We start from the raw sequence: 24,524 nt of genomic DNA, 5'->3' as shown, positions 1-24,524 counted from the left end.
TTCATTCACTCACTTGGTCTCCTTTTCTTTGATTCACACTTTTGTTTAATGTAATCCTTCATTGGTTCTCTAATTCCTTCCGAAAGCACATGCTGCTGGTGGCCAATAAGTTTTTTACTTTGTAGGGGGCATTAGGGGAGGAGGGATGAACACAGGACGGAATCCTGGGAAGACATCCCCAACTTGGAAAAGTGGAGCTGGGCAAGTTGGAATATCTCCTGCTGAAAAGAAAAGATTCCAGAATGCTGGATGATGCTGAAGGACCCAGGAGCAAAAGGGTGAACCGCTGAAGCTCCTTGGCTCTCCCTTCCACCTCTCTGCTTATGCTCAAATCCTGCTGTCCACATAGGCTGCTCAGATGCCTTCCAAGCCTACTCATTTCTCCAGCTGTGAGGCCTGAGACCAGCTTCAAACAAACTCTCAGAGCAGAACCGCTCACCACTGACAGCTTCCTGGCCTCAGCCATAGCCTGAGTCTCCTCTCCTTCCATAGCAGAGGTTTTATCTAACTGTCCCCAGGTTTCCCACAGAGCCAGCACCCAGAACCTTAGGGACGCTCAAGCACTTAGGTGTTACAAATTAGTGTGTTTATGAGTCCATTATATAGATAGAGAAGTGGAGACACAACAATATGACATGCCCTCACTTCCAGAGCAAAGGTGGCCCCAAATCCGAGTTTGATTTCACGGGCAGAGCTCTCTCCAGGCCAACCTGATGGGAGCTTGGAGGTGGGAGTTGAGTAGAGTGGGGTGGGAGCTGGGTCCTGAGAACCAGCTGGCTAGAGAGAGTTAAAGTTGGGAGGGCCAAGTTCAGGGAAGGCACAGCTGTGGAGGAGCCGATCTGTTTATTATGCTTGGTCTGTTCTCCAAACAGAGCTGATGGATGGAGCCACTCCAGCTCCTATAAACAGTTCAGCCTGCCTCCTTCGCTCTAGCCCTCCCGTTCTCAGCACAGCTGTTTCTAGGGAGACATGGTGATGGGGTGGAGAGACAGGATGAGAAGATAGAATGGGAGGACAAAGATAAGACAGAACCCTCAAGGCCAGGGGAGACTGAGGACAGCAGAAGCCGGCCATAGAGCATGCTTATATGCTGTTGCTTCCCCTGGGCAGTCCACGTCCTGCTTTCCTCTGCCCTCTCTGGATCCCCTGGGTCTGTCTGAAGGCTGGTTTTAAGCCCAAGAGTAGCTCGAAAGTCCTGGAGGGCAGGGTCCATTAATTCGGGAAATCTTTTCTGAGCTCACAGTCCCAGGGGACACACAGGGGACTCTGGGTAGGAATTTTTTCCCAGGACTCTTGATCTGATGGTGGACCAGTCATACACACAATGCTAGAGCCTGAGGGTTCCATGGGGATTCAGGCAGCAGGAGGAAGCAACCCAGGCCTTCTCCCTAGAGGAGGCAGTCCAGTCAGATAATGGTAGCAGGAGTTTGTGGGTGGGTCAGGGCGGGTGGAACATGCCTGGTGAGGGAGGGGAGAGCCTGGGACTGTGAGGGTCAGATGCTAAGGGCTGCCAGGGGTTCAGGTCATCAGCTCATGGCTGGACACTGTAGAACACACCTGTCGTCCCAGTGCATGGGAGGAGGCAGGATGATGAGGGGCTCAAGGTCAGTCTTAGCCTCACAGGATACCATGACTCAAAACACAAGGAACAAGAAACAGGCAAGATAGCTCAGTCGATAAAAGCATTTGCTGCTAAGCCGTACAATCTGAGTTTGAGCCTGGATATTTACAGTGCTAGAGGGAGAGAACTGATTCCCACAAGTTGTACTCTGATCTCCGAGCACATGGGCACAGATGCAAATAAGTAAAACATAACAAAAAGAAGACAAACGACAACGACAACAAAAGAAAAATATCACTGGCTTCAGAGAGGGACGAACCTGGGTTTAGGTCTCTCCTCTAGAATCTCAAGATACAATAGAAATGTCTTCAAACACTGTAAGAATAAGGTCCATCGACTGCTCAGCTTGGACTCAGCTGGATGCACTTAGTAATGGTCAGCAAACAGTGGGTGACAGCAGAGAGGAGCTGTCAGAGGGCAGCAGATCACTACTCTCAGAACCGTGCAGGGTGTCTGCAGTAGGCAGCTGACCAGCCCCTGGTCTGGTGGACTGAGATGGCGAGGCAGCTGTGTGGTGGTGGTGGTGGGGAACAGGGTCCCTTGAGGAATGGGGCACCATAAGAGCCTACTGAACTGGATGAGTTGAGGATGACACTCCAGGTGACCTGCGACACAGCTCCCCCCGCCTCCAGAACTGGCTGAAAGCTTAGTAAACCGGATGTTCTGATGACCTAGTTGGCAGCTATGTACATGTTTCACTGAAAACAGGAATTTCTGCCCCACTGGGGGTCTTGGCCAGGTGAACAGGCTCCCCTGTTTGCCAGGAAAAGGGGTTAGGGGCCTGGTGGGGTCCTGTTGGAGGGGAGGCCCACAGGTCCTGGACTGAACCCAGCCCATGCAGTGGCCTGGTCCAAGTCTGCCTTCACTGAGCCCCTACTGAGTGCCTTCCCAAGGCTAGGACTGCCCCATGAAATAGCAAATTCAGTGTTCCCTCGGGAGTGTGAGAGCGGGGAGCAGGGATGCCTGCCGGGGAGAGGCTAGAGGCAGAGAACTGATTTGAAGAAATCTTTAGGAGCAGGCAAGGCTGTCCATCCAGGGAGGGCCCAGAAGCCACTTGAGCTGTGGGGATGCTTCCAGAGTGCTTGGAGGTCGGGGAAAGGCTGGGCTGGAAGACAGGTAGGCTGGAGAGGAAGACTGGTACCCGCAAAGGCCTCAGTGTTGGTGTACTGAGCTGGGCCACCAGAGACCAGCGAAAGGGCTGCAAGCCAAGCAGAAGTCAAAGGTGGGCATTGCTGTCCCTGCTTCTCACTTTAGTCTCTCTTAACCTCATAGCTGCCCTCAGTGCTGCAGCTCCTCCTTCCCTGGGAAACAAGAAGCTTGAGAGTGTGGAGACAGCTTTGTGGATGGGGTGAGGGGGGCTGAAGGGCTGTGGTGCTCAGGGACAAAGACATGAGATCTCAAAGTACGCAGATCTTGTAAGAAGGGTTTGGGAGACCTCAGGTAAGGAAGGGTGGGGTGGGCTGAGGAGAGGAATGGGGGGAATCTGCCATGGAGGGCTGGGAAGGGGAGATGGGAAAGCAGTACAAGGGTCTTTCACTGCCTTTCAGATAGGGGAGGGACAGCCTTTTTCCTCTCCCACCACTCCCCATCTTAAAACAAAGGCAGGGGACAGACACATCACTGGGGACATGGGAAGGGGCCATAGTCACTAGTTTCTGAGATGGGATGAGGCATACGTGGTGTGGGTATGACAAGGCTACAAAGGAGGCTGAGAGCTTCAGTGTCCCCTGAGGTGCCTCACGAGGAATGAAAGCCCCTGATGGGAAGGGAAAAGCCAGGGTTCAAGCGCATGCGATGGTATGGGGTGCCCAAAGAACGCAGGCTGGCAGGCCACACTTTCTCCAAAATTATACTTTAATACATTCATGTGAGTTATACAAAGAGCTGGTCCCAGTGCCTGGCAGTGGCCAGTCATGGGAGGTGACAGCAGCATGATATAGTGTTCTCAGAGCTCAGGCACAGGGACCATGTTTTGGCCTCCAGGCTGAGAAAGAGTGCTGTGTGCAGTAGCACCTAGACCCCACTAGCTGCCCTGGTGAGGATTCTAGCCCTGGATTTGCCAATTGGTTCTCTGAGCCTTTATCTTTCTCTGGGCCCCAGTTTTCTCATCTGTAAAATGGGCTGGAGGGAATGGGGTTTCCATCTTCTTGTACCTTACTGAGTGCCCTGGCAGACTCTGGGTCAGGCAGACGGGAGCTGATGGAGCAGGTTCTGTGTTGGGGCCCAGAGTCCCCTTATCTCCCTGTGGAGAGTCTGAGGGGGTTTTCCTTATTACTTTCCATGTCTGGTGAGGGTAGGCATGGTAGCTTGTCTTGTGCTGCGACTGCTGAGAGGAAGAAACCACACAGGGGATGCTGCTGGGCTACTTAGCCCAGGGCCTTGAGTGTGCAAAGCAAATACTCTCCCAATATGCAACAGTCCAGCTGGCTTTCTACCATTGCTCCCACAGTTTATGCCATTGACTCCTGTGACTCCGAGCAAGCCCTAAACTTTGTTTTCCTTATCTGTTCAATGGAGAGATTACACTCAATAGTGTCAAACTCCAAGCTGTGCTTGCTTAACGGGGGAAGAATGAGATTGTGGAAGCAAGATGAGAAAGGGAGAAATCATATCGGTCTACACATGACTGAGGCAGAGAAGCAGAGGGTCTGTGGGTGCCTGAGAGAAGGGAGTGTGTGTGCAGCAAGGATGCTTGGGTCCTGGTTAGGGTAGGGCCACTCCCAGTCCACTTGACAGGCTTCCGGCAATGCACCCATTGGCAGGGCTTAGGTCCTGGGGATGGGAGGACATGGGTTTGATTCATCTTTGGCTTTGGCATCTCTCTCAACCACACGGCTCTCAAAGGAGAAGTAAGGAACCTTGTTTTCTTCTTGTGTATAATGCAGATAACATAGAAACCTCTGAGAGTTGGCTTGGATTTGCCTCTGCAGCTGCTAAGCTGAGTGCAAAACAGAACCAGATAGCCGAGGCTCTCCCTCTTGGCTCAAAAGCCAGGGCGGGGCTGGGATGGAAGGAGGCCCAAGCAGGGGGCTGGGAATCCAGGCAGCACTGGGGTCAGTGTGTGTAACAGGAGAGTACATTGGGATGAAGGTCCTGTCCAGGGCAGGACACAGACCACCCTGGGCCTGGCTGGAAGTCCAGGTGACCATACTTTAAGCTGGTTCAGCTGGAACTTGAGAATCTGGCCTAGGAGCCCAGATTGTAGGCCTTTGGGGGAGGTTCTGGCTCTCTCTTCCGGTCACAAGTTCTGCATTTGCAGAGAGGCTGAAAGTCATTATCAGCAGATGTGACAGAGTTCCGTGTGCAGACGGCTTAGACAAATCATCTCTTAGGCTTGGCCCTCTCTTGCACAAACACAGCCAGCCAGCCAGCGTGGATTCTCCATAAGCAGCTGGGGACTGAAGGTCTGGGGGCCCAAAGCCCCGCTACCTCAGTCTCATCACATTACATGGTCACTGGTTATTCTGTGACAGCCTTCTTGCTGGAGGATAAGCATGTGCCCAGAGAAGGGTATGGCCTGAAAGGGATTCTCGGTCAAGATCTGTTGGTATCCTCCACAGCTGGACCACATATGCAGCCTAGGAAGCCACTACCTGTCCATCTGGTAGGATGCAGGAGGCTGAGCCCCTGGTCACTGTGTAACCTGAGTCAGACCCCAGCTTCTCTGTGTCTCTGGCTTCCACACTGAGTGGGAAGAGGATCCCTTAGGCTTTGTATTGTTGGCTGAACTTCTGCCTGCGGAGGAAGCAGCAGGTGGTCAGCGTGGTGAGGATGATGACAGAGGCCAGTGTGAAGGTGAGGATGAGGATGAGGTTGATGTTCTTGAGCCCTCCCTTCTCACAATCCTCTGGACGCACGTGGCTCAGGGAGACCTCCTCCTGGGAGCCAAAGCGGCAGATTAGGTCTTGAGTAGCATCCACGTCCACTCGGCCCTGGTGTAACTGAGCAGCCAGCCAGCCATTGCCGCAGCAGCTGAGTGGATTGCCCTGCAAGTACAGGCGCCGGAGGCTAGTCTCCAGGCCACCCATGGCATTGCCCGGCAAGAGGCTGAAGCTGTTGTTCCGCAGATCCAGCACCTCCAGGGACACAGCCTGTGTCCAGGCAGGCAGGTGGCTGAGGCAGTTCTCGGAAAGGTTAAGGAGCTTGAGACGGCGGAAGCATGGCAAGTCCACCTTCAAGACAGTCAGTCCGTTGCCTTGAAGTTTCAGTACCTCCAAGGATGACTCCAGGCCCACCAAGGCCCCTGTGGCCACATCCAAACCAGGATTGTCAGAAAGGTCCAGCTCCGTAAGTGGAGTGTGGAGGAAGCTGCCTGCCCTGAGCATCTCCATTGAGTTCCTTGCCATGTTCAGAACATGAAGGGTGGGGATCCCAGAGAAGTCCACACAGCCTGCGGGACCTGGCTGTGCTCTTCCCCCACAGGGACTGACTTGGTTTCCCAACAGGTTGAGTCTCTGCAGGCTGGCCAGGCTGGCAAAGGTATAGGGTGGCAGTTCTTGCAGGGCATTGTCCTGCAGAAGCAATGTCTTCAGGGACCCCAGGACTTCGGTGCCCAGTTCCAATGTTTCCAGCACATTATGGCTCAAGTCCAAAAGCACCAGGCAGGGCAGGGAGCCCACATGCCGGGCCTCAAAGGATCGTAGACAGTTTCTGCTGAGGTTGAGGAAGCGTAGGGAGGTCAGGTGTTCCAGAAAGCTAGCAGGGATCAGCTCAATCTCGTTGTAACTCAAATCCAGGTTCAGGAGCTGGGAGAGGGGATTGGTGCTGGTATTCCGGCTGGGGTTGGACAGTAGAGAGGCTGACCAGCCCTCAGAGGGTGCATGGAGGTCCTCACTGTCCTGGGACAACCCTGCAGGGAGCTGAATGAGGTTGTTGGATATGTTCAGGTAGATGAGTCTTGGGAATGCGGCCAGGTCTGGGAATTGGAGTAGCTTGTTCTCCCTTAGGTCGAGCCAGGCCAGCTGGAACTGGGCCTGGGGTTCTGGAGCCGTCTGGAAGGCCTCAATGCTGTTGCAGCTCAGGTCAAGTACCTGCAGCTGCTGGAGGCTGAAGTCTGAGATGCAGGTAAGGGAGTTTCTGGAGAGATTGAGGTGGGTCAGGTGGGGCAGGGCCTCGAAGGCACCATCCTCAATGTCCATCAGTATATTGCTGTGGAGGTCCAGCTGCTCCAGGGCTGGCATGCCCCAGAAGGTGTGGCGTGCCAGGCGAGTGAGGCTGTTCTCTGCCAGTGAAAGGGTGTGCAGGCTTGGGGACTCACCCAACAGCTGCTCCACCAGGCTACCGTGCAAGCTGTTCCCAGACAGGTCCAGGGAGGTCACAAGGGGCAGGCGGCCCAGACCACCACTGTTCAGTGCCATGCCCATGGCAAGCTGGTTGTGGGCTAGGTTGAGGTGTTCCAGGTGGGGCAGGGCCTGGAAGACTCCTGGCTGGAGGAAGCTGATCTCATTGACACTTAAGTCCAGGTGACGAAGTGCTGTGTAGAAGCGCAAGGGGGAGACCAGGATGCTCTGCAGCCTGTTCCCAGACAAGTAGAGAGCTCGGATGTCCACTGAGAGCACTGGGGGGATCTGAAGAAGGCCAAGGCCCTGGCATAAGGCCTCCTTGTTCACCTAGGGAGAGCAAGGGTGGCAGAGAAGGTAACATTAGTAGGGGCAGGTCAGTAGAACAGGACAGGGTTTTTGAGGAAAGAGAGATGGGGGATGTGGTAGTTTGAATGTAATTGGCCTCCATAAGTATATAGGGAATGGCACTTAGGGTGTGTGGCCTTGTTGGAGGAACTATGTGACTGTTGAGGTCTCATATGCTCAAGCCATGCTAATGTCTCAGACCACTTCCTGTTGCCTTTGAGTTAAGATATAAGAACTCTTAGCTCTTTCTCCAGCACCACATATGCCTGCATGCTGCATTACTCCCCACCATGATGATAATGAACTAAATCTCTGAACTGTAAGAGAGCCATCCCAATTAAATGCTTTCCTTTGTAAGAGTTGTCTTGGTCATAGTGTCTCTTCACAGCAACAGAAACCCAAAGACAGGGGGCTTCCCCACAGACTTCCAGGATGCTAGAGATTTTCCTCCACTGAGCTGATGACCCCAGACTTCTCTTTGGCCCTGCCTCTGGCAGTCTGGTGGACATTCAGCAGGGTGGAGGCAGTAGACAGAGAAATAGTAGACAGCTCTAAAAATAAATATATGCTGATTATTGTTCTGTTATATGGGAAACGAAGCCATGCTTCACTTAGAGTGACCCAGAGCCAAGGAGCAACATGGTCACAGCTCCGAGGTTCACGTCTGGGTCCTTGACACATCACAGATAAAGTCTTGGCATTAGGTTGTGAGCTTCATTGGGAAAAGATGCTTACAACAGGGAATCCAGCAGGGTGATCTGCCAGCTGCTTTGATTTGGTCCACCCAGCCTCCAATCTCATTCCTCTTATGACATGGGGTGGGCTCTGGACATGATCCTTTCCACAGCTGCTACCTAGACCCACATCAGTGACCACTTCTGGGGGCCTGGTCCAGCACAGGGCCCTGAAGGTAGTAGGAGTGAGGAGTCTGAGCAGGGGAAAGGAATACCAGGACCCAACCAGCATTATCTGATGACAATTTACCTGAGTGACCACTAAGTCACATCAACAGTCCAGTTCCTTATCCCAAAATTAACTTGCCATTCCCAGCACCTACTTTATATATCAGGACTTTCAGACTGGTGACCCTGTCAGATCAACAACAGTATGGAGGTGATCTGATGTAATTACACATTTGTATCAAAGTCCAGGTGGGAGAGGGTGAGGGAGTCACCAGGATCACCCAGACAGTATGGAGGGAGCTGGGGTTTGGACATGAGCCTTTCAGCAACTCTTGTCCTTCCACAAAATGTGTCCTTAGGGATCGTATGCAAATGTACATCTCTATCTGGTCTTTCCCAGATTCTCACCCCAGGCACTCCAGCCCTCCCTAGCAAATAGTGAGACTTCTACAACCAGTCAGCTTAGTTTTGCCCGTCTCCATTAACCTCCCTGCCCCCACTGAACTACCTACCTGCTAAATGCCCAGAGACTGTTCCAAACCCACTTTGTCTATGGTGCCCTTGGCCTTAACACAGAGCAGAACCTATCAAGGCCATCTGTGGCTCTGCCCAACCTGTCCACTCATCTCAGTCCCATTCCCATGCAATGATCATGCCTAGCCACTGCTCCCATACTCCTCCACGCCCATCTCTGGACATCAGATCTGTGTGAGACTTCCTCATGGGGAACCCAACACCTCTTCCAGAAAAGCACTCCCTAACTTTGCTTCCTCCCTGTGGCCTGGTGCCCCTGAACAAAGACCAAGTGAGGACCTGTAGTCAGCAAGCTTGGAACAGAGTGGGACTACTTTGATTGACATGGATGTCTTGGACTTGGCCAGCAGAAAGTGCTCTGGAAATGTCTTTTATGACTGAGTTGCAGATATCTGTGCTTAAGTACAAGGGCTGAGGCCTTGATCCAATCAATGCTGGGATGGAGGGGGTGAGCTAATCCGAATATACGGATTAGAGCCAGAGAGAGACAGCAAAGGGATCCAGCCCACCTGCTGCTATTCACATGCTGAGGACAAGGCCTGCCTGGAAGTGACTAGCCTGGGCCACAGGAATCCAGTGGCTGAGGTATAAGGAAGAAACACAAGCCCTGCCTGGCCTAGCTCTGAGGCTCCTCCTGAAGACCCTGGGGCCAGCAGCAAGGCACTGTCTGGCCATGGGCACCTGTGTGGATGCCTGCTACATAAAGTACCTTGAATAGTCCTATATCCCCAGGAAAAGCTGCCATCTGAGGTTCTAGGAGACCCAAAAACACCCCTCATTGCCATCTATAGAAATTAGATACCTGCTTGCCATGTAGCACCCAGGACCACCCTGCTATAAGCAGCATCAAGATGAACCCAATGCTAGAATGAGTTTCTTCTTGTATAAGCTGGGCCTTCAGTGGCTCAGGTACCCAGGCTGACTGGACAAACATCACCACACACTATTTACCCTTCATTTGCAGTGCACATGCCACACTCCTCCATGCGATCCCACACCCATGTCCACTCCCCTCTAGATAAACAAAGGCTCTCCAGGACACCCACTCCAGAGGAACCATGACAGGAGTTAGCATGGCCAGAAACTGTCTATCAGGTACTGCAGGGGCCCAGGAGTACCCACATCTCCTGGCACCCATCTCTGATCCTGCCAGGAGTCTCTGGTGCAGAGAAGGCTATGGTTTAGCATCCCTCTTCACTCTGCTGTGTCACCCACTGCTCTGCTTTCTCCCTGATGGGGGCAAGGACATGTCACCCAACTCCACTTCCCATCCACACACAGGAGGAGACTGTAAAGAGAGCTATTGGCCATGAACAACACAGGGGGAGCTGGGTTTGAATTTTGACTCTGTCACTTCTCCTCTTGGGATTTGCTGTTGCTGCTGTGTGTACAGAATTTTCTGTGATGGTTCAGAAAGTCCTTTCCTGTCTACCGTCTCAGGCTTCTTAGAGAGTCCCTGCCCCATGCCCTGTCTTCTGGGGCCAAAGCTCTTCACCTTGTAGGGCCTCGGTCCTCCAAGTCTCTGGGCATATGGTGATGTCTGAAGCCTTTCCTCCCATTAATCTGGATTGTGAGACTCTCAGGGGGGTCTCCAAGGAAGAAGTGGTGGCTACAGCAGGGCACACAGACCCCAGGAAAGAACTGCTGGCAGGTGGCTGTTGGCATTTCTGGACTCCCTTTTGTACCCAAGTGCAACTGGTGGTGGCCTGTCCTATCTCCAGCTCTGCTTTACAAGTGTCCTAGAACAGTGGTTCTCAACCTTCCTAATGCTGCGGCCCTTTAATACAGTTACTCAAGTTGTGATGACCCCCAACCATAACATCATTTTTGTTGCTAACTCATAACTATAATTTTGCTACGGTTATGACTCACAATGTAAATATCTGATATGCAGGATATCTGGTATGCAACCCCTTTGGGGGTCATGACACACAGGTTGAGAATCACTGACCCAAAGAGTCATTTCCCTGCACCTTATAGGGTCACAATGTCTTTAGCATCTGCCTGGCTTGGAAGTAAGTCAAGCCTTCCTTCTGCCACCGAAGGAGCTCTTGGTCGCCAGGTAAGACAGCCTTGGGTCATGCACCACCCCGCATCTTCAGTCTGCTGAGCATGGAGATGGGTGGAGGACATGAAGCCAGAAGAGGGGACCAGTGAAGGAGTCGGCCAGCACATTCAGGGGAGGCTTCCTGGGCAGGGTGGCATTTGATCTGGCTGTAATGAGTGACGGTCATTCTAGCAGGCAGACTAAGCCCAGGAGCCCAGCTGGGGAGGTGACCTGTGCCCAGAAGGATCAGGAGCGTTTCCCAGCTCCTTCCCCCCCCCCCCCAGTATTCCCCAGAAGACCAATTGCTTATAACAGGGGCAGCTTGGGGAATAGAGAGCCAGTGGGTACCACTGTCCCTAACTGAATGACCTTGGTTAGGTCACCTAGTCTCCCCAAACCTCAGTTTTCTTTCTATAAAAAGATAAGACTGTTGGGTAAGTAGGTTTCTACACAGGCTAGTGTATGCTCAACAAATACCAAGGCAAAACTCTAACCTTTTCTAGGTCCTCTAAGCTTTGCTCCTGTGCTGGGCTGTGGGACACCCTCCCCATAGCAAGGATGGGATAGGCACCCCTTACTCTGCCTGCACAGTGTCTTACCGTCCTACAGGGCACTTGGTCTCGGTGCTGAGAGATTGCCAGGCCCGGGGTCAACATGGCCAGGAGTAGCAGGATCTGATGGCTCATGGCTCTGCCTAGGGTGGAGAGGAAAGAGGAACGGTGAGGTCTCTGCTCCCTCCACCCAAAGCAGTGCCCGCTTGCCCTCCCTCGAGGGTTCTAGGTGGAGCTAAGAGCAGGAAGCATACAGGCTTCGCAGCTCAGGGGCGCTGAGAATAGTGGTGTCCCAGAACTTTAAAGGTAGGGGGCCAGGGGTTGTGACTTTGAGGGCAAGTTAAGTCACTACTCAGGGGAAGCGAGACTTTTAAAGCACTGTATGATGCTGCCACGGCTTTGGGTTTACCTAAGGCCCACCTGAGGCCATCATGCCTATTGGTCTGAGTTTGATCTTGGGACCCACATAGTGGAAAGTACTGATTCCTGGACTTCACTACTGTTTACACATGCACCCCTCCCTTCAAATAAATAAAGTGTAATTTAGAAAGCTATAAAGGTCAACCTGGCAGAAAAAAAATATAGGAGTGCTAAAATTAGGGGTGCTCAGAAGGCAAAGGGACCCCAGAGTAGGGCTGGCGGGAGGGAGACAGCCCCTCCAGGCCCCAGGCAGGCCCCATCCCAGGTCCACAGGCCTCTCATGGAATGTCTCATTCTCCTTCATTTTGACCTTTTTCATTGGGTTGGAATTCTCAGACCTTGTCATTGTTCGGGGCTGGCCAGGGCACTGACAGGAAGCCCCACCCCAGCAGGCTGCCAGCTCTCTACTTTCACTGAAGGCTATGACTGCCCAAGGCCATGGGCCCATTGCAGTGTAAGCAGCCAGGGCAGGGGCCATGAGGACCCCAGAGGCCTTTAGCAGGGTTGCATCTCAGTGGACTTAAGCCATGTGCTAAAGAGACAGACAGCCTATCCATTGAATGAATGAATGAATGAATGAATGAATGAATGAATGAATGAATCCAGTTACTCCCATACTGAATATCATCTCACATCTAGCTCTGTGCTAAGGAGTAGTGATAAGATAGTGGGCAGAAGATATCACAGCCTGGACACCGCGTACTCACAGGGAGGGATCGCAGGACTCAGAGCGAAACCCCTGGCACCTCCATCTCCCCTAGGTGCCCACTGTGTGACCTAACACAGGTCACATCATCTCTCTGATCTTGTTTTCTGAGGTAAAGGACAACCATGTCAAGTTTTGTTGAGGATAAATGGGACACATAGTATGAAAGTGTCACAGCGGTGTTAGACCTCCACAATCAAACCTGACAATCACGAACACTTTCAATCCTCACAAGGACTCAGTTCCATTTTCTTACACTTCTCATTTTGCAGAAGGGAGCAAACACACAAATGACAAAAACCACACCAAAACAAAACCAAGGCTCAGAGAGATTAAGTCACACACACACACACACACACACACACACACACCTAAGAGGACACAGCTAAGCGGTGGGCTTAGACCCCTGGGACTGTGCCCTTCACTTTTACACTTGAGGTCCCCTACAGTGGGTGCTCAGTAAAGAACAGAGTTGCCACTCTGAAGGTGGCCATGGGAGAGATTTGCAGGCCTTCACCAGCTGCTTTGACTGTCAGAACCCATGGTAATGAATCTCAACACAGTGACTGCTATGCCTTCATCTTGCTGAGACACACAGAGGCCATTTGGCCCTTTCAACTCTCCTTCCTGGCTCCCCCAGGGCCCAACCTTGCCCCACAGCACTGTCCTTTCACTGCAGACTTCGAGTTCACAGGAAATTTTGTTCTTTTGGTTCAAAAGCAGTCCCACCTGCTTAACATTAGCATACTCAGAGCTAAATGAAAACCCCTGGCCTTCATCTCCGGGGCCTAGGGGAGCCGGCCCTCCCTGAGCCAGCTCTTGTCTCCCACTGGCCTTCTCTCTGTGGGCCCTGAACACATTCCTTTCGATCTCTGGGTACCTTTCATTGTAGAGCCTTCCTTTCTTTTGCCCCTTCCCCATGGCTAAATACCTCCCTACCCCGTGGACCTTGGCTTAGACGCCATGTCTTCCAAGGAGCCTTTTCTGGTTCCCCAGGGCTGGCCTGTGTTCTTCAGACTCACAGCTGCTAAGCTTTGTAGAGTGCAGTGTGGACCACAGAGCACACCTCATTATGCTTCCCCACCCCTTGAGATGAAAGTTCCCCCTGGGGACCGACCTCATGACACAGGGCAGCCAGATGGCACATCAGCATTTGAGTCTCCCATGTGGAATGTGGATGAGGGGAGGGTCCACAACTTCCTGTCCCCTTGCCCCTTTATTTCTCTGTCCTACCAGGTTCAAAGCTACCCACCTTCACTGCCCACTGCCGATTCCACTCTCTGTGTTCTTGATTTCCTCGGGTACTGGCCGATCAGTCCCATTCATGGCTGTCAGTGATGTTTCAAAACCCCATGTCAGATCTTACCACTCTGAAATCTCTAGGAGTAGCTAGGTTTCACACTCTTTCCCATCAGCTCCTTCTCCCACCTCCTTCCCCTCAGCAATCTCCTCAGTTAGACCCCAGTACCTTTCTGCCTGCCTGGGGCTCTGCCTTGCTGCTCCCTCTACCCAGAATGCTCTTGCTCAGACTCTAGCGCGTTGCATTTCCCCCACACCCATTTGCAGAGCTATTTATCTTTTGTTTCATTCCTTAAGTAGATGCTCACTAAAGTTCTCACAAGAACAAGTGGCTGAGTGAGGGCAGAAGCTCAGCTGCAGTAAAGATATCAGGATCCGAGGTTAAGGTGGAGGTGTCCAGGGCCTCCATCTCTCCCTCCTCTGCCAAATCCATTCTACCCCAGCATGAGCCTTCTGCACATCAACAAGGGACAGTCCCCTGACTACACCACAGAATTATGGTAGAAGGAAGCCCCCATGCTGAGCCTTCTCTCCGGCATCTGAGGACTTCAGTCTCTCACAGAGAGGACCAGGCTCACAGTCAAGCCCTACCACTAGCTAGTCTGGGTCCCCAGGGCAAGTTCTTTTACCTCTCCCACCTGGGTGATTCATCTGCCATCTGTGTGGCACACACCAGTTCCCATTCCACCACTGGCCAACCCTTCACCATGGGGATGATCAGGTAGGGAGCGGCCAGTAAAGTACCGGACACTATAGTGTCCTTCCCAGTCTGTACTCGAGGACCAATAGTGCTGAGCATTCCTGGTGAGCTGTGCTAGGACAGGCCCTGGGTCTACAGGCAAGTGTCTGGATTCTGACATAGAAAAGTGTCAAAGAATAGCTGTGCATGTGCTTGTGTATGTCTGTGTGTGACAGAGAGAGAGGGAGAGAAAGAGACAGACAGACAGACAGAGATAAGGGGGCAGTTCTATAATCAAAATAAGACAGCCCCTACTATGCAAGAAGGTTGCACATTTTTCTAAACACTTGACTGATATCATCTTTTAATCCTCAAAACCACCAAGTGAGATAGTTACTGTAATTCCCAGACCAGAATACTGAGGCCCAGGAAGGTGAAGTACCTGATCCCCAGCCTTTAGCTGTCCTGGCACTGTGGAACTCATGCAGATCTATGGCCCCTTAGTGCTGTGTGGTCTCTGGCAGTGCAGACCCCACCAGTCCCCTGTAGAATTCTCTCCCAGAACACGAGAAATGACTTACCCAAAGCCACTTGTACAGTAAATAGAAGAGTCGGGATCAGAATCTAGCCCCTCTGTCTCCAAAGCAAATGCCAAGACTTCCCTTCTAAGCTGCCCAGGAGCACACTGGGCGGTAGTGCTCTCTCTCAGTCTGCTCTGACGTACTGGCAAAGGGGGCCTGGGAGAGCAGCTTAAAGGTTCACAGGGCAGTGAATCACTAGGGCAGCCCGTTCTGGAGACATCCCACATCTCGGGGGAATCAGACCTTAACCCAAAGGAATGTGGTTTTGATGCAGAGTGTCAGGGTGGAGGCGAAGCGGGATTCCTCCCATGTGTCACCCAAAAGAAGGTGGACTTCAAGACTTTCCAAAGAGCACTGGGGTATCATTTCCAAAGACAGCAGCGGTGGTGTGGAAAGTCCATTTCTGCCTCAGGGAGACTTGAATTCAAATGCTTGGCTGCGTGCTCTTAGGCACGTCCAGGACTTATGGCCTTGATTTTCCCAGCTGTCAAATGGGAACACCCATCTGAGCCTTTCCCAGGGAGATCGACTAAAACCTGGGCACCGAGGGAGGATCCAGTCCCAGCTCCCCAGGCACTGCCTCTGTCCTGCTCCTACCTGGCTCAGCGCCTCCACTGCTGCCTGGCTCCTCCGCACATCGTTCGCGCAGTTCGCGGGGTCCAGCCCGCCAAGGCCCGGCCGCTGCAGCGCCGCTCCTGCCGGCCGCGAGGGGGCGGCGCCCGACCTTTAAATAGCATCCTCCCGGCTACACCCCCCTAGGGGGAATCCGAGCTGCGGGGTCCTAACGCCGCCCTTCCAGTTGTGCGACATCTGGGAAGGGAGCATCCATCACCTCTGCCCTGAATCGCCAGGCCCATGCTAGGGCCAAAAGACTCGGGGAGGGAGAAGGATCAAAAAGGAAACTAGGCTGGGGCAGCAGCACGTGCAGCCCGCGAGGCCTGGGGTGCAGAGAGTCACAGTTCCGCGGAGGAAATCCTGGCGCCACTGCACCCGGGCAGGGGCCACCCAGAGGTGACTGACAACCTCTGGCACAGAAAGAAGTGACTCTGCTTTGGCCCTGGAACAACCCTGAAGGTGTTCCCCCAACCTCGGCTATCCTGTCTTCAAGTCATCTCCAAGTCTGTCTAAGTCCCCAGTTAACTGGTGGAGAAACTGAGGCTAGGAGTTGCGGGCGGGGAGTATGACAATAGCTATATATGAAAAACCCAATTGGCTGAGACGAGTCGAGTCCCCATGTACAACTGAAGGATCTGAGGCTTGGGAAGGTTAAATTGTGTATCGAGTCTCATGACTTACCACAAGCACTTCTCAGTCACTGTCACCATGCATTGCTGGGTGTGGACTGCAAAGACAGGTGTTCCTGGAAGAAGAGTGTTGCCGCTGTCCTCAAGACCTGGTTCTTCAGTCACAATGTTCTCCCTGATGGTCACAGCACTGGGAGTAGGGCCATCCATCCCATCCTATCGTCATGAAAGTGAGCCGGCATGAAGGTGAGCAGCACCAAGCCTTGTGGTGAACAAGCATGAAGCTGGGCTGGAAGCTGGGCCGGTTTCTCCAATCGAGTCCACCCTGGAATGGACCTGAGCAGGGCGATGACCCAGAGAGGATAGTTCCTGGCAGCCAATGTCCAGAACTCTGACCTAGCCTGAAGTCAAGGAAAGCTTCATGAAGGAGGCAGCTCTTGTTGCTATGAGGAGTGGAGTCAATTCGGACTGCAGGTGAAGGATGCAGCAAGGTCAGGCCAAGTAGGCAAGCTTCCTGCTCCCCTCCCCCTCTGGCCGCACCAGCCACCTCGGGAGCTCCTAGAGTCCTGGCTCATTCCTCAGCACTTCTCTGTACCATCTACTCAGACTGAACTTCAGATTTTGTCTCTGCAAAGGAAGAATGACAAAGGCTGTTTTTTGGATGTGGTGCCAGGACAGGATGGAACGATGGAGGCTGGGACATGTACTCCGGAGGCTTTAGAGAAGGCTCCTCATCTGCAGCATCAACTAGGTGGGCAGACACCTATAATAGGCACATGTCCCTGGGGTCATGTGTTGAGGAAGGAGCTTCATGGCTACTCTTCAGCATGAGCAGAACATGACCAAAGAGATTTAAGCAGGCTGGGGCTCTCCCTACCTGCTTCCCCTGTTAGGGCCTGATGCTAGCTTACTCTGTCGGAGTTGCCCTAGAGCTTGACTTAATTAAGGTGGGGACAGGGCAGGGCTGGTGTCTTAGCTACAGGATGAGCAGCCTGCTTCCCGTGTGCCCCCAGAGGCTGCGGTTGTGGTTAGGAAGCACATGGGGTTCTGTCTTATCTTATTCAGTGCCCGGAAGGGGCTCCCCAAGAGATAGGAGATATAGGGGCAGCCAAGCATGGCCACTGCTACAGAGGTCTCTTGGGCCCAAGGACCAAGCCGGAACTCTTCAGGCCTGCCTCCTGCATCTCTGCTCTTGAGCTGTCATACTGTGTGAGTTGGGGAAGGTGGCTTGTTTATTCTGACCTCCACTCGTTTCTGTGGAGCAAGACAAATGGTAAACCTACAGTTCGGCTGGCTGGGAGATGGCATAAAACAGCCTTGGTTAAGAACCCAGGGAGAAGCCTGTCCCCCTTGTCTGGTGGGCCCCAGGAGGCTGGGAAATAAAATTGTTCAGCAACCTCTCTGCTGGGCAGATGTGAGGCAGAGGAGGGAGAACAAGAAGGGTAACTAACTGATCATCCAGGAGGCAAAGCTTGAGCCTGCAGGGGTAAGAGGCTATATTCTAAGCAGGGTCTGATTTACAAGGCAGCCCTGGGGAGTGCTTTATTCTAAGGTGCAGGAGGGCAGCTTTCCATCCGTTTCCTTTCAGTACTGCTAGCATCCCCCCGGAAACTGGGTGTCTCCAACATGGTCCTCAGGTGGTAGGTAAGTCAGATACTAGCTTTGGTGATTTTATGAAAACACCTTCATCTAAGCTGGGGGCGCATCTTGTCCTGGGCCCTTATCGCTTGCATTCTGAGAGAGTGGCTCTCAGACACTAAGTCTTGGAGGATTTTGCTCAGGCAGGCTGACACTTGAGGACACATGTAGGAGCTAGTGATCCAGAAAGTCAATAGTGTACACATCCCATGTGACTCTGAGCAAGTTGTTAAACCTCTCTGACTTCCTGTCCTTGTTTAACAGAATGAGAAGGATCATGACAACACAGATCCCTAATTTAGTTTCCATTGCTCTTTGCTGAATACCTACTCTAGGCCAGTCTTCCTTATTTGGTATACCAGAGTAAAGATGGCCATAAAAAGCTTTCCAATTAGGTGTCTTTATTCTGTTACTGGTAAGTGAGGCTCAGAGAGGTTGACTAACTCTCAAATCATCAGCTTGGGGGTCAGCAACTAATCTCCAGTTTCCTTCCTACATCAGAGGCTATTGCTCAGCTATCTTCATTGGCTATCTTCATTCTGTGCCCCTGCCTAGCACCCATGTGGGCTCCTGGGAGTCAGGGAGTTCCCCATCAGCTGATATTAGGGCTCTGACTGCTGGGGCAGAACCCTGGCTTCCCCAGTTCTTCCCCTGTTTACCTTCCCTTAAACACAGAGGACACTAACCATGTCTGCCCAGGGGCATGTCTCTGATTGATGGAGGAGTGATAAGAAAGTACAATGGTTGCATCTAGGTGTCAGATGTATCAGAGAAGGGAGTTTGAAGCCAAAATTCAATGCTGGGGGCCAGGGAAACAAGCCCACATAGGGACTAGGTGTGTTGTTTGCACTGGGAGGGAAGGGGACTCGGGAATGAGGTCAGGGGCAGGTGCCTTTCTAGATCTCCCCACTTGGCTGATCTTCATGGCCTCTTTTAGGGACAGGCTTAGAGATGCTGGCCTTAGCCATACAATGGGCAGGGCAGGTCATCTTGAAGCCTGCGGGGCATTGAGCCTGGCTGACCCCAGAGGGCTGGTTTTCTATTCTTAGTGGAACATGTAGCAGTCAGAGTCACCCATGCAGGGGTAGCAGAGGTAGTGAGGCCTGATTTCCCTCTGCTATGACTCAGGGGCCTCTAGGCTTTGTCCCCACAGTGAGCACCTCCCAGCAGTGAGCACCGTAAGTGAGCCCCCTGCAGGCTCCCCAGGTCCCCAGGGAGTGGCAAGTTGCCAAGTGAAAAATTTTAAGACAAACATGAAACTCCAAGCGTCTTCACAGCTTGTCTGTGCTGAGCCATGGACCGTGAAACCACAATACTGCGGCCTGGGCCTGCCGGGGACTGCTGGGAACTGAGGGGACCCAGCTCACAGGCTTCCCGGTTAACCATTTGAAGGTCAGATCTCATGGGGCCTTGCTCCATCATGAGGGTGGTATAGCATGGCTTCATCCATGGTCCATGAGGTAACACTGGAGTTGGCAGTGATGGGAACTGGGCTCCACACGAAGGACAGGGGAATGAGACATCCTCAGCTTGACATCCTTATTATAGACTCGTGATCATCTTCTGTAGAATGGAGCCCAATTTCAGGGGTGGTGAGGGGCTGATGGCAGTAGGGGAAGAGAATGTTGTGGGGTTGGGTCAGTCTGGTCGGTGATACCATCTTCCTCATGGGAAAGCCCGAGTCCTGTAGGTGACAGGAAGAAGGGATAGCATGGAGGAAGGACCTGGGAGGCCTGATCTGGGGAGAGCCCCTCAGGCTCCATGCACCCAGCAACTGGAAGAGGAGACTCTGGCCTGGCAAGGTTCTCACAGGGGACATCTTGTCCTGACAGTTCTCTGAGGCCCTTTCCCAAGATGGAGACTAGATGCCAGCTTCCTGGCTGGACTGTTTGCAGCAGAGTTCAGGCTCCATCTTCCTGAGAGGACTAGAAGTCCCACACTTGGCAGAGCCTTTGGAATCTGGCTCCTGCAAGCCAGACTGATCCCCAATGATAGGGGGCACCTTCCCACACTTCAGAGAATGCCACCTGCTTTGTCTCCTTCTAGGTCAGTAAGGTGAGAACACAGTCTGTGGTCACACGGGTAGAGTCCAATTCTCTCAACCTATCCTACCTTCTTTAACATGCTTCACTTTGGATGTGGGGCAGGCAGGCTCATACAGCAACCTCTTCAGAGAAAGTAGAGTCCTGCTCCCACACTTCACAGGCGTGAGAGTTCTTGAGCCCTGTTAAAGTAGATTGCTGCCTCCTTGGGGAGTCTGGTTCAGCAGGCTGGAGTGGGCCCCAGAATCTGCACCTCCAGTGAGGCCTGAGGGTGTTGAGGCTGTTGGACCATGGACCTCCCTCTGAGAGGAACCTAGAGAGACTAGGAGTCTCTGGACATGGAGCTGTGTGATGGGGGACAGTGGGCTGTGGGACAAAAGGACAATGAGGAGATGCTATGAGTGTCCCATCCCTTATTGTTACGATTTTTAAAGCCGGGCAGCCTTCAGCTGTGAGGCAGGGATGACACAAAGAAGGAGAAGGACTATAAGGGCCTGCTAACAGGATCACCAGTCTTCCCTGCCAGGGGTGTTCTCAAGCTAGGAAGGGAAGGCTATACCAAACAGCTTTTTTTGAGAGCCCAGTCAAGCCCTACTACACTTAATGAGGCAGGATTTTTTTAAAGTTTTTTTTTTATCAGTTTTTTTGAGCTACACAGTTTTCCTCACTCTCCTTCCCTCCTCCCATTTCCCCTTCCACCCTTCCTGCTGCCCCCTCCCAGTTTATTCAGGAGATCCATGTGTGTCTCTCTTAGGGTTCTCTTTGCTACCTAGCTTCTCTGGGGTTGTGGCCTGCAGGCCGGTTATCCTTTGCTTTATGTCTAATGTCCACTTATGAGTGAGTACATATTTTATTTGTCTCTCTGGGTCTGGGTTACCTTACTCAAGATGGTGTTCTCTAGTTGCGTCCATTTGCCTGAGGCAGGTTTTTAAATCATCATCATCATCATCTCCAGTTTGAAAGTGACACATGCTGGTCACTTCCCATGCTACATCACCAAGCCCCTCCCCCCATGATAGTCCTTAACATGACGATAAGAGCCACACATTTGACCAACCAGAATTGTTGTCAACATACAGCACCTCCACACATGTGCCTTCCACACATAGCCTCAGAGACAGCCAGAGATACCAGGAGCATATCCATAGAGACAAAGCCTGTCACCTCCCAATGAATGTCACCAACTTCTCAAGCTCCTAAGGGTGCCCTAAAAAGCCATCTCAGGGCTCAGTTGGTAAAGTGCTTGCTGACCAAGTGTGAAGGCATAAGTGTGGATCCCCAGAACCAAAGTTGGGTGTGATGGCTATGCTTCTAATCCAAGTGCTGGGTTGGGTTGGGGGTGGTGGGAATTGGGGATGGCGGAGGTTAAGAGACAGGTGAATCCTGGAATTCACTGGCTAGCTAGTCTAGCTGAATCAGTGAGCTCCGTGCTCAGTAAGAGACTTTATCCCCAAAATGTATAAATAAATATGGTGGAGAGTGACTGAGGAACCTTTGTGGTTCATATGCACATGTAAGCATATATATGCACCCAGACAAACATGTACACATCACACAGAGAGAGAGGCCACATAGTCACCACACAGATACACACCCCCTGGACAAATCCAAAACAAACATACATGACTTGTGCAGAACATACCACAAACATACTGAACAAACACAGTGCATGGTCATACACTAGATACAGAATGCCTGTTTTGTTACAGAAGGACAAAATGTCCCAGCTCCCCAATCCCCTGGTTTGTACACTAGAGATGTGGAGAAAAGCCTCTTGTCTGAGTGTACACACACACACACACACACACACACACACACACTCACTCAGACACACCTGTACACACAGTGTACAGAGTTCATCGGAACTGGGCTGCTGTCTTCAGGGCCCATTAGCCGATTTTTCTCAGTGTTAGACCACACATGAACCAAGTATGTTTTCTAGAGCTTATTCCTGATATATAAAAAGGAATGAAGGAAAAGGACATGCTTTGGCATAAATCAGACTGTAGCAGCTTTGGAGATCCTGTGATTAATCCAGACAGATACCAGGAGGCTGGACTGTGTCAGAGAACACTTTGACTTCCCAAAGGCATTTCAGATCTGGAAGCTTGGACGTGGTCACTGGGCCTTCGGGGCTTCTGCTCTCTGGCCTCTTCCAAGCTGTGTGTCTCCTGCCTGCCGGCTGTTTCACTCCTCTGTGTGTCAGACAGGCAGGACACTGGGCTTTGAGGTCTCAACTCCACTCTCCAGAACAAACTTGACCTTTTCCCAGTGGGTCTCACAGATGTGCCCAGCCTCCTGGAAGTCTGGTTGTGCTGCCTGATGGCAGACACAGATCCTGAGGGAGAGACACTCTATAGACAGTTTTTCTCTTGTGTATTTTTCCATCATTAGGGACAGAGTCCTGCTGTCCTTTCTCTCTGCTCCCACTGCACCTTCAGGCCAGTGTCACCGTGGATGGGTCCCTCAGGAGGCTCTGTGTCCCTGCCTTCTGTCTTCTTTGCCCCCTCCCCTCTGAACCTGGAACCTTTCGATGGGAAGGTTTTCTAGTCCAAGGCCCCCTTTCCCGTTCCTATGTGGCAGCCATGGACCAGGCCACCCCCTGCCTGAAGACCTATGATGGCACTGGGCTTACACTACCCTTCCCATTTTCCTGTTTCGTGGACTACTCACACCACTTTCCAAAGCACACACCCACACATGTCCTGCTCTGTCCCCTCTCTCCTTCCTGCTCTGTCCAGTTTGCCCGTTATCTCCACCAAAGGCCCTTTCCAGCCCCCACCCCTTTCCTCTCCAGCTGCCCTCTCTCTGCTTCCCTCCTCCCCACCTCCTCTCTTTCATGGAAAATTCCAGAGGCAAGGGCTAGAGGAACTTCCCAGTGGGCTCTATGGTGACCATGCAAAAGTGTCCCAAAGGGGTGCCTTGTGTTTGTATTGCATGGGCTGAGGAGTCAGGGAAGGGCACTGTGGGAGGGTCAAGAGAGACCCTGTGGCCTGCGGTTGCACAGAAGCCTAAAGCATCCTGGGTCTCTGGCCTCCCCTTTGCTCTCCCACAGCCGGACACTCACACTATTGGCTTGACTCTGTCCTCAGTGCTCGTCTTAGTTCCTCTGTCCATCATGCGGGCATCTGGTCATGTCGTAGGCCTAACTAGTTCCACCTTTGCCTTCAGCCCAAAATGCTCCCATTTTCATCGTTGGGTACCTGTGTGTGTGTGCGCGCGCGCGTGTGCGCGCGCGCGTGTGTGTGTGTGTGTGTGTGTATATGTGTATGTGTGTGTGTGCGTGTGCGTGTGTGCGTGTGTGTATGCGTGTGTGTATGCGTGTGTGTGTGTGTGTGTGTGTGTGTGTAAGCTGTCCATGTCACTTCATTACCTGTAGCTTGTGAAGTTTCCAGGTGGCTTTGGAGTTGTGGTTCACTTCTGCCATGGGGCAGCTGGGTGACTTTGAACCCAGCCTGAATGATGCCTTCATCTAAAAAGATGACTCCTGCTTACCTTGGGGACTATGGAGAAGATGGAGTTCCTTCTTCTTTTTTTTTTTTTTTTTTTTTTTTTTTGGTATCATGAAAGATGCTTTATGGGCTATCCATGGGAGCCTCACAGTGTTCCAGTCCAGGAAAATGCCAAGCTTTTAAGGACTCCAGGCCTTAGGGCTGGGGCAATGGCTAAGTCAGTAATGTGCTTGCCATGCAAGCACAAAGACCTGAGTTCTGATCCCCAGCACCCCCATACAAAGATGGATGTGGTCCTATACACCTCTAATCTAGCAATGGGGAGCCTGAGACTAGAGCTCATTGGCCAGCCAGTTTAGCTTAATCAGTAAAGTCTGTGTACAGTGAGAGACCCTGTCTCAGAAACTAATGTGGAGAGAGATCAAGGAAGCATCAGCATCAGCCTCTGGCTTCACACACACACACACACACACACACACACACACACACACACACACACACACAGGGTAGGGGTGGGAGAGGGAGAGAGAGACAGAGAGGGAGGGAGGGAGAGAGAGAAGGAGGGACGGAGAGAGAGAGAGGAATTACTGGGCCTCTGGCCAGTCTTAGTAACCAGTAGGATGCAGGAGGCTGAGGCCAGGCACTGGTCCACAGGGGAGTTGGTGACCAGCTTGTGGTGAGAAGCCGAAGAGGGGAAAGTACTGCTAAGGAGAGGTTCTGGCAAGCACTGACCTGGGCAGGAGTGTGTAGAGCTTGGCTGTGTGGTGGCTATCTTCAAAAGCTCCCTGTTTCTCATGGGACCACTGGGAAGCTGGATCTGGTTTCAGAGCGGTCACAGAGGAGGACAGGATGGGAGAACATTCTCCAAGCATGACAACCCAGAAAGGTTTGGGTAGATACGGTGATGTTCTCAAGCTAGAAGCACCACATGCCTGACACACAGGACAGAGGACACTCTCCAGAGCTTATTGGCAGGAATTCTTTTTACAGTTTCAGCCTTCTAGATGGAATTAGCAGACTAAGCGATATGAGAGCCACTAAGATGGGGAGGGCTGACCCGCAGGGGAGGACGGGAGGACAAGGCTGCTGGCAAGGCATTTGGGTGAAGAATCGTGGCCACCAGCAATGTGAAGTCTGACCTGCAGGTGCATTGGAATGGGATGGGAGCAAGAGGGCCGAGG

The 24,524-nt window shown here is 52.3% G+C and overlaps 1 protein-coding gene across 2 annotated transcripts; it reads right to left on the bottom strand.

Moving 5' to 3' along the window:
* Positions 1–3,457: 3,457 nt before the first annotated feature.
* On the bottom strand, positions 3,458–15,635 carry Lrrc32 (leucine rich repeat containing 32). Of its 2 annotated transcripts, none has more exons than XM_051192290.1 (3): positions 15,565–15,635; positions 11,331–11,425; positions 3,458–7,230 (listed from the first exon to the last, which is right to left on the bottom strand). In XM_051192290.1, the coding sequence occupies exons 2-3, from the start codon at positions 11,415–11,417 to the stop codon at positions 5,326–5,328; spliced, it is 1,992 nt and encodes a 663-aa protein (XP_051048247.1). In that variant the 5' UTR covers positions 11,418–11,425; positions 15,565–15,635; the 3' UTR covers positions 3,458–5,325. The 2 variants fall into 2 exon arrangements, with proteins under 2 accessions (XP_051048247.1, XP_051048246.1); XM_051192289.1 differs by lacking the exon at positions 15,565–15,635 and adding an exon at positions 14,968–15,240.
* Between the last annotated feature and the right edge of the window lie 8,889 nt (positions 15,636–24,524).

This window comes from Phodopus roborovskii, unplaced genomic scaffold, assembly GCF_943737965.1.
Source record: "Phodopus roborovskii unplaced genomic scaffold, PHOROB, whole genome shotgun sequence".
NCBI classification, from domain to species: domain Eukaryota; kingdom Metazoa; phylum Chordata; class Mammalia; order Rodentia; family Cricetidae; genus Phodopus; species Phodopus roborovskii.
Note: the sequence above shows the minus strand (reverse complement) of the source record. Positions and strands in the feature narration are given on the sequence as shown.

Bases quoted from the DNA above. Each gene is read 5' to 3' on its own strand.
- Lrrc32 (XM_051192290.1), bottom strand. From the start codon at position 11,417: ATGAGCCATCAGATCCTGCTACTCCTGGCCATGTTGACCCCGGGCCTG. The intron at 7,231-11,330 runs GTAAGACACTGT...TGCTCTCCCTAG, and splicing joins ACCAAGTGCCCTGTAGGACG to GTGAACAAGGAGGCCTTATG.